The 13,601-nt window shown below is 38.5% G+C and overlaps 1 protein-coding gene across 2 annotated transcripts in view; it reads right to left on the bottom strand.

The window, feature by feature from the left end:
• LOC123563653 (methionine aminopeptidase 1-like) overlaps positions 1–4,552 on the bottom strand; it is a 44,740-nt gene extending 40,188 nt beyond the window's left edge. For both annotated transcript variants that reach the window (XM_045356572.2, XM_045356573.2), the window contains exon 1: positions 4,399–4,552. In XM_045356572.2, the coding sequence (XP_045212507.2) occupies positions 4,399–4,518 (120 nt within the window). In that variant the 5' untranslated portion in view covers positions 4,519–4,552. The remainder of the gene's footprint in view (positions 1–4,398) is intronic.
• Between the last annotated feature and the right edge of the window lie 9,049 nt (positions 4,553–13,601).

Here is a 13,601-nt window from a genome sequence, read left to right as displayed (position 1 = left end):
GGATTTCTTTTGACATAATGGCGTACAAATTTCCACATTTCTTAAATTCATGGGATGGGTATTTTGGAGTTTTTATTGACAATTGGGTTCAAAATTCTAATATATGGATGGCATATTGAGCAATAGGGTAGGCTACACTCCTTTTGGGATAAAGTGGGGGGGAGTGTAGTGGTCGTTGACCTTTTTAGGAGAGTTATACGGTACCGTACCGGGTAACGGGTTTTAACGTAGAGTATTCGGGGAGTTGGTGAGCCCGCCATCTTGTAGAAATATGCGTCTATGATACGTCCGCTGCTTAGGAGGGGTTCTTAGCGGGTCTCGGCCGAGTTGAGCAGAAACAAACCCTTAGGAGTCGCTTCATATAAGTATAAATGTAGGGCGTGCGGGAAGGGAGGCCAGTAAATTCTGTATAAGGGTCGCATTCGTAATGTGATTCACTTGGTATGATATTTTTCAGTAATGGTCACATTCGTAATGTGACTGATAGGTTATGATATTTTTTGTTTCAGGAATGGAGGGAAGCGATTTTTACAATAGGTTAGTGGAGGAGACTAGGCAGGGAGGCTTGATGCCGTGCAGGGATCTTGTGAGGAGGCTGATGCTCTGCATCAGGAGGAGTTCTTTGGAGATGAGGACGGTGCTGGCTGGTCAGGTTGATATAGCCCGACTGAGGGGGAATAACCAGTGGCTGAGGACAGTGGCGAGGGATGCAGAGGACTACCAACTAGCCAGTCGGGCATGGATAGATCGAACAATTTGGGTCGTACGTAGGCGTGAGCCAGAGTCATCCGAGTCAAAGAACTGCACTAGTGATATAAGGTTGAAAACCGTGCCAGGCATAGAGAGGGTGATAGAAAATGCAGCGAGTGCACCCCCTCCACCAGAAAGGTCACCATCAGACGTCCTGATGAAGGACTTGCAGGAATTGATAGACTGGAACCCCACGCTCGATTACGAGGATGTCCAGCTAGAGGCAGATCCAATCCCTGTTGTACAGGCGGTTGGAGGTCCATCAGGGGAGACTCCTGCTCGTAGCAGGATGGATACGGAGAACGTGAGCCAGAGGCAGCCAGAGCACGAGGTGTGTAGGAAAAGGGTGACCTTCCAGCTTCCTGTGGCGGATGATGGAAGTAAGGGTGAGGCTGCTTGTAGCAATCTACCTACCAGTCATACCTCAGAGTCAAAACAGCAGGTAGAAGTAACTAGGAGTGGGCCAGTGATGGAGACCTCAAGGGGAGCGATTGCTAGTTCTGCAACGTCTGCAACCACTACTGCTTGTAGCAGTAAGTCACGGAAGTTGTGCCCAATATCCTGGTGCTCCAAGGAGTATGTATACCCCAAGGCTCATGCTTTTAACTTCCACTACCCTACCAAGATAGACATTCAAGCAGGCGGGAGAAAGGCAACTAGGGACAGGACTGAAGCATTGGAGTATCTAGCTACCAGAATTGTTGGGCCAGGGGCATCTCCAGCTGACTTGATGGAGCGTTTGAACCAGCTAGAGGTCACCAGGCGACATGAGAAGAAGCAGATCGATGACTGGACGGGGAGGGTAGTGAGGGATGTATCGAGGGAACTGGGGCTTGTAGTCCCAGAAACCTTATCGCTGTTCCCATTGAACTCACCAGTTTTGGTGTTCCACTGGGTGGTGTTGATGGAGGTCCTCCAGCTCCTAGATCAGAGGGAGCATAATCTGTTCATGCGGTTATTTGCCTCTGCTAATAGGAGGACAGAGCTGAGGCAGCGGCTGCCACAAGAAGAGTCTTTGGCACCGGAGAGAGGGGAGGAGGCTATGAGGGAAGTAGAGCATGCGATGCCCGAAAGAGAAGAATCTGGCAGAATGGAGGGTGTTGTCGATCTGGAGGTCACGCGCGGAGCTCAGTCTGGCAATCGTATTGTGAGACTGTGTTCAGCCCAGAGGGTGGAGCCAGTGTGTCGTGAAGAAAGTCCCTGTCGTACAGAGGCAGACACAGGCGGAGAATCATCGCAGGGGATAGAAGTTGCCCTCGAGGGAACCATCTCCGAGTCAGAGGCCATGGATGTTGAGGTAGCAGGAGTGGCCGAATGTGTAGAGCAGGCAGAGAGTTCTGCGGAAGGGGGAGAAGAGGGTCTCAGTTGTACTGAGCCCATAGCTAGGGATAATACAGAGATGGCAGACGGAATGAAGGGTGCTTTTGATAGCCACTTTCACATTGATAGGCTGGGAAGGGAGCTAAGGCTAGCAACATACAACCTTAGGGAGTTGCAGGGGTCTGCTCAATCGATGGATCAGAGCAATTGCGTCCATCTCTGTGGTGCAGTGGCGAATTTTTGCGACCCAATCACCTACCCTTCGCTGGAAGATGTCAACTTCCTAAAAAGCCAGGGGATAGTGACCACTGTAGGTTTACATCCAAGGCACGCAACGGGGGTGAGGCCAGCAACAGTCGATAAACTACAGGAGATGCTGCAGTGGCCAGAAGTTGTGGGTTTGGGAGAGATTGGACTGGATCACACGGCTCCTATGGAAGAGTGGGCAGTCCAAAGGGATGTTCTGGCAACAGCGTTGGGCCTGTTGGGGCCACGTCATGTGCTTGTGCTGCACTGCAGAGGACGGCATGAAGCAGAGTTTTCGGAGCTCCTCGCATCCCTCTTTTATCAGTGTGTGGGAGTTGTGCCAAGGGAGCAGAAGATCCATCTGCACTGTTTCCAAGGCTTAAAGGAGGATGTGAAGCGATGGACTGAACATTTCGTAAATGTTCACTTTGGATTTACCAATCTCGTCGCAAGGAGGAGGTTTACCACGGGACATGTTGAAGCCTTGCGAAGTGTGGAGCCCTCCAGGTTACTGCTTGAAACCGATGCCCCATACTTTGCACCTCCAGGGTACAGTATCTCTGCACCCTGGTTCATTGGTATGACAGCGGCAGCAGTGGCGAGATTGTTGAACGAAGAGGTGGAGCGGGTCCTTGCAGTTACCACTAGGAATGGGATGAACCTTTACAGTCAGTAGAGGTGGGAGAGGCGTTCATGTTGTACATGTTCGCAAAGGAGTTGAAGGTAGATGTTTTCTTGCTTCGTAAGCTGGAAACGACAGGAATTTGTGGTCTACCTTGTAGGTTGGCTAAGAATATGTTGCAGTCTGCCATGACAGAGACTGAGATTGTGATTGGCCTTGTAGGTCGAATCTAGGAGGGAGTTGCCTTGTAGGCAACTTGCAAGCTGTCAGTTGCTTGCGGGTGTTTGCATTTTTAGTACTGGTTAAACTTCCAAATGGCTGGAACTGCCCAGGGACGGAGTGCGTTGAACTGACCGCCATTGATTCTGGATTTCTTTTGACATAATGGCGTACAAATTTCCACATTTCTTAAATTCATGGGATGGGTATTTTGGAGTTTTTATTGACAATTGGGTTCAAAATTCTAATATTTGGATGGCATATTTAGCAATAGAGTAGGCTACACTCCTTTTGGGATAAAGTGGGGGGGAGTGTAGTGGTCATTGACCTTTTAGGAGAATATACGGTACCGTACCGTGTAACGGGTTTTAGCGTCGAACATTGGGGATTCTGGGAGACCGCCATCTTGGAGAATTGTACATTTCATGCTTTGCAGCTGCGCAGCAGTATTTAAGGGTTTTTAGGGGATTATTAGGGTTATAGTCACGCGTGTGTGGTTAATAACAAACGGGGCGCTTTATTCCGAAAGTGTACCAGTATCCGGATAGTACATTTTGGATACATTTTTATGGAGTGTTATAGCACTGTTCTGTTATTAAAAATTAAATGAAACATAGAGGAGCAAAACCTAATCAAAATAACATGAATTTTGATAAATATTAGTTTACAATATATGACCTGAAACTGACATTTTTATTATGCTGTAACATGAGCTTGGGTTTATTGTTTTCTTAGTATAAAGATCTAACTAAATAAAAAATATGGTCAATTGTATGGACGTGTTGGGACAGGACTCCTGTATTTCGGAAAAAGACCCTTCAAAATTTGGGCCCAAGGGTCCTGGGACTCTTGGGTTTTCAGGTCTAGTGGAACCCCTGTTCAAGGGGCCTCAGTTTCTGCGCATGCACACTGTAACTGGATTTCCCCTGCAGTTGACAATCTCTTGTGTAAACATTACATCGCAGTAAGTTAAAACAACCGGGATATTCAAATAATAAATAAGTTCGGTAATGTTAGGTTTTGGCTGCTATGTAAAGGCAACAAAGGTCTAGATGATATGATATTGTTACCCAGATGCTTTAAGACGGCGTAAAGTCTATACAGCACGAAATGTAAAAGGTCCGGAAAACTACTTGGGTCCGGAAACTACTGGGAAACCAGTATGGATAAAGATATGAATTATGAAAAAAAATCATAATTTTACAACTATGAGAAAGAAAAAAAAACAGTTAAAAATTAACCTGATTGCAGAAATATGATCCAGGTATTCCAAGTTTGATACAAGTTGGACATTGAAGTTTGGCGTCTTTACTGCAGCTTGTTGTTTCACAAACTCTCGCTGTAACTGTGGAGGCTGCCATTTTTGATTTTAAGAGTTACCTTTCCTTGTTTCTAATTCGCTTACCAATTCTACTGTATATAAGCGTCACTGTAATCATCGTTAAGGCAAAGTTAAAAAAGAAAATTTGGTGAATATTGGTATACCCCGCCGAAATGGTTTGTAGTGAGAAATGGCAAAAAAAATATCCGGCAAAAAGTTAAGGATGTTACTAAGAAGCAAGTATTCTCATTAGTCAAAATCAATTTAACAGAAAAATGAATGTTTTAAGTGTAGGCCTACATAATAAATGTTATGTCGATCCTTACTAATGAAATTATTTTGAATCTAATGAAATTATTTTGAATGAAATATGTTTGACTTGTAAAAACTGTACAAATTTTCATTTTACAGACTCCTTCTTTGATTCTTCTGCCATTTCCGAGGACATAAGTCATACCAGTCATCTTGATGATTCTACTCGGATTCACAAAGAAAACCCATTTCAAGAACTTACGAACTCAGAAAGAAACACCCCAATAAATTCATTACTGCACATTTAAATATTAATAGTTTGAAATATAAATTTTCAGAAATTCACGATATTCTATTAGATAAAATTGTTGACCTCTTTTTTATATCAGAAACTAAACTTGATTCTACCTTCAGAGATAACCTTTTCCAAGCTGAGGGGTACAGACTTGAAAGAAGAGATCGAAATGCTTATGGTGGCGGATTAGTTTCCTACATACGTAGTGACATCCCAGTTAGACGCAGAAAAGATCTAGAATCCAACAATTTAGAAAACATTTCTTATGAGGTAACTTTGAATCGTTCTAAATGGCTTATTTTATGTGTTTATAGACCACCAAATATGCATGAAGATGATTTTATACAAAATATTTCAATCTCACTAGACAAGTGTATATCTTTATATGACAATTATATGTTAATTGGTGATTTGAACTTTGACCTTTTGAATGAAAACAAAGGAAACCCACTTGTAAATCTAATGGAAATGTTTGACTTAACAAACTTGGTAAAAAAAGCTACTTGTTTTATGAAAAATTGTACTCCATCCCTTTTAGATGTAATTTTTACAAATTCCAAGATGCTATGTATGAAAACCTTAAATTTTCCAACAGGTGTAAGTGATTGTCACAACCTAGTATGTACAGTTATAAACAACAATACTCCAAAGAATGAAAAGCAAAAAATTGAGTACAGAAGTTTTAAAAACTTGAATATTGAAGCACTTAATGATGATCTTTCAAACATTAATATACAACCTTTTGATCCAAACAAAAATGAACAATCTTGTATAGACAGTATTTATGAGAAATTTGAATCGGATGTTACAGATGTTTTCAATAACCATGTTCCTATTAAAGAAATGTACAGAAGAAGTAAACAACTCCCATATATGAATAGAGAGTTAAGGAAGGCTATTTACAGCAAAAAAAAATGCATTACCATAAATTTTTGAATTATAGAACTTCCAAAAACTGGGAAAAATATAGAAAACAGAGAAATTACGTAAATAAACTTAAAAAGAAATCGATAAATAATTATTTTCAAGAACGTTGTATAGGTGGTTGTAAGGAAAATGATTTTTGGGATACAATTAAACCTTACTTGTCAAATAAATCAAGTACTTCGCAGTCGAAAATAATTTTAACTGAAAATGAAAAAATTGTGTCCGAAAATAGTGAAGTTGCAGAAATTTTTAATGACTTTTTTGTAAATGTAGCAGATAGTATAGGGAAGGAATATATTTTTGATAAGAATAACCATCCAAGTTTAAACAAAATAAAACAACAAAATATAGATACTAATTTTAGTTTTAAGAGTACTGACTCTGTGACAGTTTCTAAAATTATTGACAAGTTTAATGTTAAAAAAGCCACAGGAGCAGACAAAATATCAGTCAAACTATTAAAATTCGGTAAGCAATCACTTGTTGAACCAATAACTAGCCTGGTCAATCTTTCAATCTCAACACAGGTATTTCCAGATAAACTTAAGCAAGCCCAGGTTACTCCCCTACATAAGAAAAATGATACAATGACAAAATCAAATTATAGACCAGTAAGCATCTTACCAATTCCATCTAAAATATTTGAGAAAGTTATGTCTGTACAGTTATCAAATTATTTTGACAAAATCTTTGATAATTTTTTATGTGCATTTAGGAAAGGCCATGGATGCCAAACTACTCTTTTAAAATTACTAGAAGATTTGAAACACGCTTTAGACCAAAATTTGTATTTAGCTGCTATCCTAATGGACTTATCAAAAGCATTTGATTGCCTACCCCATAACATTTTATTAAGTAAATTATCCGCTTATGGCTTATCCGAATCAGCAACAACTCTCCTTCAGTCATATCTTACTGGTCGTAAACAACAAATCAAAATTGGTAATGTGGTCAGTACATGGAAAAACATAAAAAAGGTGTCCCTCAAGGTTCTATTATAGGCCCCCTACTTTTTAACGTTTTTATTAATGACATTTTCTACTTTATACAGAAAGGAACACTTTACAACTATGCAGATGATAATACATTATCTTTTTGTTCACCTGATTTTACTGAAGTTAAAAATGTATTAGAACAAGAAAGTCAAATTCTTATTGAATGGTTTAATTTTAATTGCATGCAAGCAAACCCGGATAAATTTCAGGCTATAGCCGTTGGAAAAAGAACTTTCGAAAAAAAAAAAAAAAACAATTTTTAACATAGGTCCAGCTGATATTACCTGTGAGGAGGTTGTTAGACTGCTGGGTGTAGATATAGACTACCAGTTAAATTTTGATTTTCATATAAGCAACATCTGTAAAAAGGCAGCAAGACAACTAAATGTTCTAAAAAGAATTGGCTGTAACTTAAGTAAATCAAATAAGCTTACTATCTTTCATACTTTTATACTTTCAAATTTTAACTTTTGTCCAATGTCCTGGCATTTTTGTTCAGAAAATAATACCAAAAAAATGGAAAAAATTCAAGAAAAAGCGCTAAGATTTGTCTATAACGACTACGCCTCCTCATATAATGACCTACTTGCGAAAGTTAATTTACCAAGCTTACACATCAGAAGAATGAAAACCATGGCAATTGAAACTTTCAGAATATTAAATAACTTGGCACCTCCAGTTTTATCAGAATTAGTACAAAAAAGAAAATCCAAATATAATTTCAGATACACCAACATTTTAGAAATCCCTAGAGTGAAAACAACTAAATTTGGTAAGAATTCATTTAGGTATGCTGCCCCTGTGCTGTGGAACTCACTACCGGAAAGCTACAGAACTTGTTCAAACTTTAATCAATTTAAATCTCTTATGTCTTGTTGGAATGGTCAAAACTGTAATTGTATTGCCTGTAACTCCTCATCAAACTAAATTATTTTTTTCCTTTTCTAATTAAATCACAGCACAGGTGCGTATACCTAAATAATATTAAGTGTTGTCCTGTGCCTTAGTATGCTTTATTTTTAGTTTGCTTCTCCTTTTGTTTGTTTCATTTGCATATGATTTGTGTTTATTACTCTGAGCTTAGTGTTTGCTTTTGTAATAGTTTTGCATATCATTTTGTGCTTATTATTTTTGTATTGTGCTTGCTTTTGTGATAGTTAGAGCAACTTTGCAGTCAGCAACTACATTTATTTTATGCATGGTAACTTATTGCATGTCCTCATAATATCCTTTCTGTTTTTATATGTGTCGCATTGTTTTATATGATTTCACTGATTGTTTAACCATGTTCCTTAATATTATATTCAATGTGTTTGCTGTCTGTGAGAAAGTTGCTGATCAGTTCCTTTCAAATCTGATTTGAGGGGATAATTGATTTTTTAAAACCATTTTTCTTTTCTGTCGCACTTTTGTGCTCGTTTTGCTAATTCAGTTTTTTATTAACATGAAGTTCTTATAGAAGTTTTTAGGCCTATGGTCAGGATCAGCAGCTTTTCCACAGCTTTAGATGTGCTTAATTTGTGTGCTTTTTAGATATATAACATTTTCTTTTACAGCTATTTATATTCCTGTTGACCTCATATATATTTGTTAATGGTCGGTTAAAAAGCTCATTAGAGCTTATGTTTCATATGTTTGTGTCTTGCCGACTTGAAATAAAATTTATTGTATTGTATTGTATTGTTTACTGTACTGAGCAAAACTTCACATGTTGTTTATAAATATTGATGGAAAATAAAAAATGAAATAAAAAACATGTTGGCGGGGGGTGGGGGTGCATAGTTAGCATAGCGGGCATGACTGGCGAGGTGGGGGAACGGTACAACTTTGCATGTTGATAAATATTCATGGAAGGTTTGAAATAAATTTAAAATAAGGAATGAAAAAAAATGGGGGTAAGGGTTGGGGGAGTGGGGACTAAGGCAAGTGTGTGCCCAGGTGTGGGTACACAACTTCACATGTTTATAACTCTGAAGAAGTAGAGAGATTCGGACGAAATTGTGTGCGCTCAACTACATTATGGTGATCTAAATTCAATTTAAGTTTCATAGTTCTAGGTCAAATATATCACAAGTTATGAAGCAGAAATTGCCATATTTATAGTACCCTATATAGTTAACACAGGAAACTTCTAAGGGCCATAACTCTGGTGTTACTTGGGCAGTCTGCCTGAAACTTGACGAACCGCATAACCTCATAGTGGTGAACATGTATATGAAGTTTTATTTAAATATTCCCAAACACTTCCTAGATATGGATCCGGACGTGGAATTTTCATTAAATCAAGGGCAATAACTCTAAAGGAAATTGACCAGTCCAAAAAAACTTGACGGGCATCATCGCAGTATGCTGGTTCATGTTTATTTCAAGTTTTATGAAATTCTACCACTAGTTACTGAGAAATGGCTGCGGATGGACGGACGTGACGGACGGACAACACCATTTCAATACCCTCGCCCCCCCCCCCCCCCCCCGATTTCATCGACGGGGGGGTGGGTAAAAAGTAACTTAAATAAAATAAAATTATATATGGTTTTAAAAAAGTCTAGCGTGGCTACAGTCCAAGTTGAATTACAATTTAAGAAAACAGATTGCACGGGCGGGGTCAGTGGAGAGGGATGGGGGCAATATGTCTACCATATGTTGTTGTTGTTTTTTAAGATTTTGCACGCAGTTTAAAGCTAATGACATGAATATTTCAGCTATTCATTCGCACATCATTCTCCCCAATGAACCTGTTTGGGTGAATGCCCTGTCTCAGTAACTTTTATTTCAGTTGCACCGAATTTTCTTTAGAAAGACAAGTGCAGTAATGCAGGTTAGGTATTCAATAGTAAACGTCTATGATCGTCCTAGTCTACAAATACAAATATGCTTAAAAGTCTAACGTTTGCCTTGCTTTTGCAAATTATATAGTATTTTACTGAATTTACATAATACCGTTTTACCCTAACATATTGTCTCCAGATTTGCACATGTATCAAACAATTGCATCTTTAAATCAGTGACTAGGACTTTTGTCATCTGTTTAACAATATCACATAGATCATAAACAAAAGACTTCAATATGCCATAAACTTCCCGGAATCAGTGTATGTATGGATGTGGAAATTATTGACATGTATGCACAAAGTAAACCAATTAGACAACACATTTCGTTTGAAACACATGAGTATGAGCGTACAATTTCCACCCGTATTTGGATACGTATACAAGAGTTGGCGGTTCCACCTCTGCACGAATATCCATGTTAGATAACATAACATTTTGCTCATTACACTACATTACTGTGACTACACTACACTACACTACACTGCACTGCACTGCACTGCACTGCACTGCACCGCATCACATCACACCACACCACACCACACCACACCACACCACACCACACCACACGCACCGCACCGCACCGCACCGCACCGCAACGCACAGCAACAGCAACTGCACTACGCTACACTGCATTGCATTACACTGTACAACATCAAACCGCACAGCACCGCATCGCACCGCACTGCAAACACAGCTACACACTACCCGCTACATTATTCCACAATACACCACACCATACCGCACTGCACCGCACTCCGCCACTTCTTTACCCCACACCACACCGCACAACACTACACTTCACCAAATGTAGCACCTAACTACAACACACCACACTCCACTACACTGCATTACACATTACACCGCACAACACAACACCGCACTACACTACACTACACTACATTTACATAGGTTGGCGTCTTTGACATTAGATGATTTGACCCTGACAGCTACTGGTTCGAGCATCGTCATTACAGAAAATCATCATCAGGACCAACGTCTTGTAGAGTATCAATAGTACCCTCCAGGTGCCCGCTACAGCCTGAAATGACGTAGAGGGGCTTTGGGATTCTTTCCAGTAAGTCTCCATGCCTTGGCTGTCGTGTGGCATTCAACAGAACAAGGTAATATGTCCTTTTATCAAGGTCTCAGTTTTCCAGTTTTACATTATTTACAATATTGCTTAACCTGCATGTATATTTCATATTTAAAATTTGACATTTGTAAACAATCAAAATTTTATTTAACCTTGTGAATTCAATTTGAAAGTGTATTCAATACAAGTGAATTCTGATTTCTGGATAATTAAACCGTTTAATTAGCTAGTTTTATCAGCAAACTTTTATCTAACCAGTTTATTCATATTTAAACAGTAGCTGTCTTAAACTAAATAGAGAAAAATGTTACGATCTCGACTTTTTTCATTGCCAAGGAGAGATCAAACGCTTTTAAATATTTGAAATATATTAGATTTCCTAATTAAATATAAATTCCTCCAAACGAATTGGCTTGGACATGTCAGTAAGTTTTGTTTGAGTAAATCAGTGGAGACGAAAACACAATAACAAGCAGTAATGATCGTCTTATTTCAACATATCTTTTTGAATTGATATATACCTATGAAATGATTGACTTGAAAGCAGGTCGTGCGTTCGAAAAATGATGATATTATGTTCTAGCTTATTTTAAAGAAGCAACAGACAATCTACAGAATATGTGAATTAGATGTCGGTGTTTCTTGGAATATCGTAATTTTTCAAACTCATTTAAGAAAATATTCTATACAAAATGCTATTAAATCTGATTAATAATAAACAATCTTGGAAAAAGAATGGATGGAATGTCAAATATTCATTCTTACGATGACAGGGCCATTAGTTTTTGTCATATTGACGAGCACTTTTCACGGGTAAGAATTTGAAAATATATTACATTTATTAACTTAACAACGGCAAAAATGTGATGAAACTTTGTTTTGTAGTTTTTGATGTTGTTTGAAAACAGAATTTGTGTTGAAATTGAGTGGTGATTGGAGTAACGGGTAAACAATGTTTGCAAAAGGTTTAGTCTTTTCTCAGAAGAAAAAATATTTACTTTGTAATGAAGTGTTGACAAAACGAAGAGGGGTATATGACGTAGGCTTATATACATTTACATCATAGCTGAAGTTCTAACCAGGCGATCATCAAACTGCCAACACTTTTCGGCATCTAAACCGTTTTGAACATGTATTTTTATATTAAGCGAAACATTTGAAATTTACATCTGAATTTTTTAACAAAAACTTGTAACATTCTTTCGCTATTTTTTTAAGTAAGTTCTCATTAGTGGTTTACTCCATTAGTTTGTAATTCTAGGTGTTTTTTTTTTTTTTTTTCATTATTAAAATCGATTCACGGCAAGGTTCTCCATATAGCATGGATAATGGCGTACTTTTTCGTATTGTGTTGCGAAGAAAGTATGTGTTAATCAAAGCCAAATCTTTAACCCCCATTCTTAGTGTAAGAGTTTAAGAGGAAGAGTTTAATATGTATACCCAAGTTAGGTATACGCATATATATACTGAGCTGCGGTGGCCTAATGGATATGGCACCTGTCCCGCAATCAGGTGAGGGGGGGGGGGGGGGGAAGGTCGAAGGTTCGAGCCCTGTCAGAGGCGGGTCTTAATTGTTACCGCAGAGAGACCGGTTGGTGGGCCGCCAGCTAGTTAAATAATGGTTACCGATTGCCTACCTGTTGGTGCCTGGCATTAAAAATTAGGAATCGGGAAGTAATGCTGTTCCATGTACGAAGGTGTCTCATAAGCCAATATGGCTGACTCTTTCAGTAGGGATGACACTATAGTAAACAAACACTTCTATATATTTGTAACTGATCTGGTGTATATTACGGCAAAGCGCCTAGCAGTACAAACGAGCGTGCATATACCATAACAAGTCCACGAACCGAATAAGTATAGGATAGACAACTCGTGCCGTTGTCTACGGGATATATACAACGAGCAAAGCGAGTTGTATATATCCCGTAGACAACGGCACGAGTTGTCTATCCGACTTAGACCACGTGACATAAAAACTGTAATTATTGAAAACTCTCCCACGTGTTCTATAGAAATTAGGATTAACGTGTTTTTATAAGAGTGATATTAGCATTGTACCGTTAGCGCTTATTTGTCAGTAGGGCATATGAAAGAATGCAGGTTATTTTGTATAAATTCAGTTTTTACTCAAATACCGGATTTACTAAGATTTGACGTTCATTAACACTTTGAGTCATCTGCAATCACAAATGCTAATTAGATAAATATGGATTTCTCAAAAATACTCAAAACTGAACTGCATGCTGAATAATTAGTTTTTGTGAGGAGTTTGCATGTTGGCGAATCACGATGACAGATACGTTGATTCAAGACGATAGCCAGGTTCCGAAACTACAAAAAAAAAAGGCTGACAGCAAATCGGAGGTAAACATGTTGGATAAAAAAATATTGTTGTTTGAAGTAATCTGGTATTTTAAGTATGGACTAGTGCTTACTGGTGATATACATAATCACAGTCATACAATTTATCAGGTTCTATTAGAAATCACTTTTCAGCAATCGGTGTAAAGTGACAACGTGGTTATGGTTAACGTTATATTCATTTTTTGTTCTTATTTAAACAGGAACCAGTGTCGGTGTTTATTTATTTATTTATTTTGTTTATCAGGATACAGTTAGTGCGTAGATGCTCGTAGGACTACGAACACCATGTCCTTCTTGTAAGAATGATGTAGTTGTTCTACTTTCTAACTGGGCCAAGTTGTTCGAAACTTTAACGGGCTGTA

The sequence above is a fragment of the Mercenaria mercenaria genome, chromosome 2 (assembly GCF_021730395.1).
Source record: "Mercenaria mercenaria strain notata chromosome 2, MADL_Memer_1, whole genome shotgun sequence".
Classification (NCBI taxonomy): Eukaryota; Metazoa; Mollusca; class Bivalvia; order Venerida; family Veneridae; genus Mercenaria; species Mercenaria mercenaria.
Note: the sequence above shows the minus strand (reverse complement) of the source record. Positions and strands in the feature narration are given on the sequence as shown.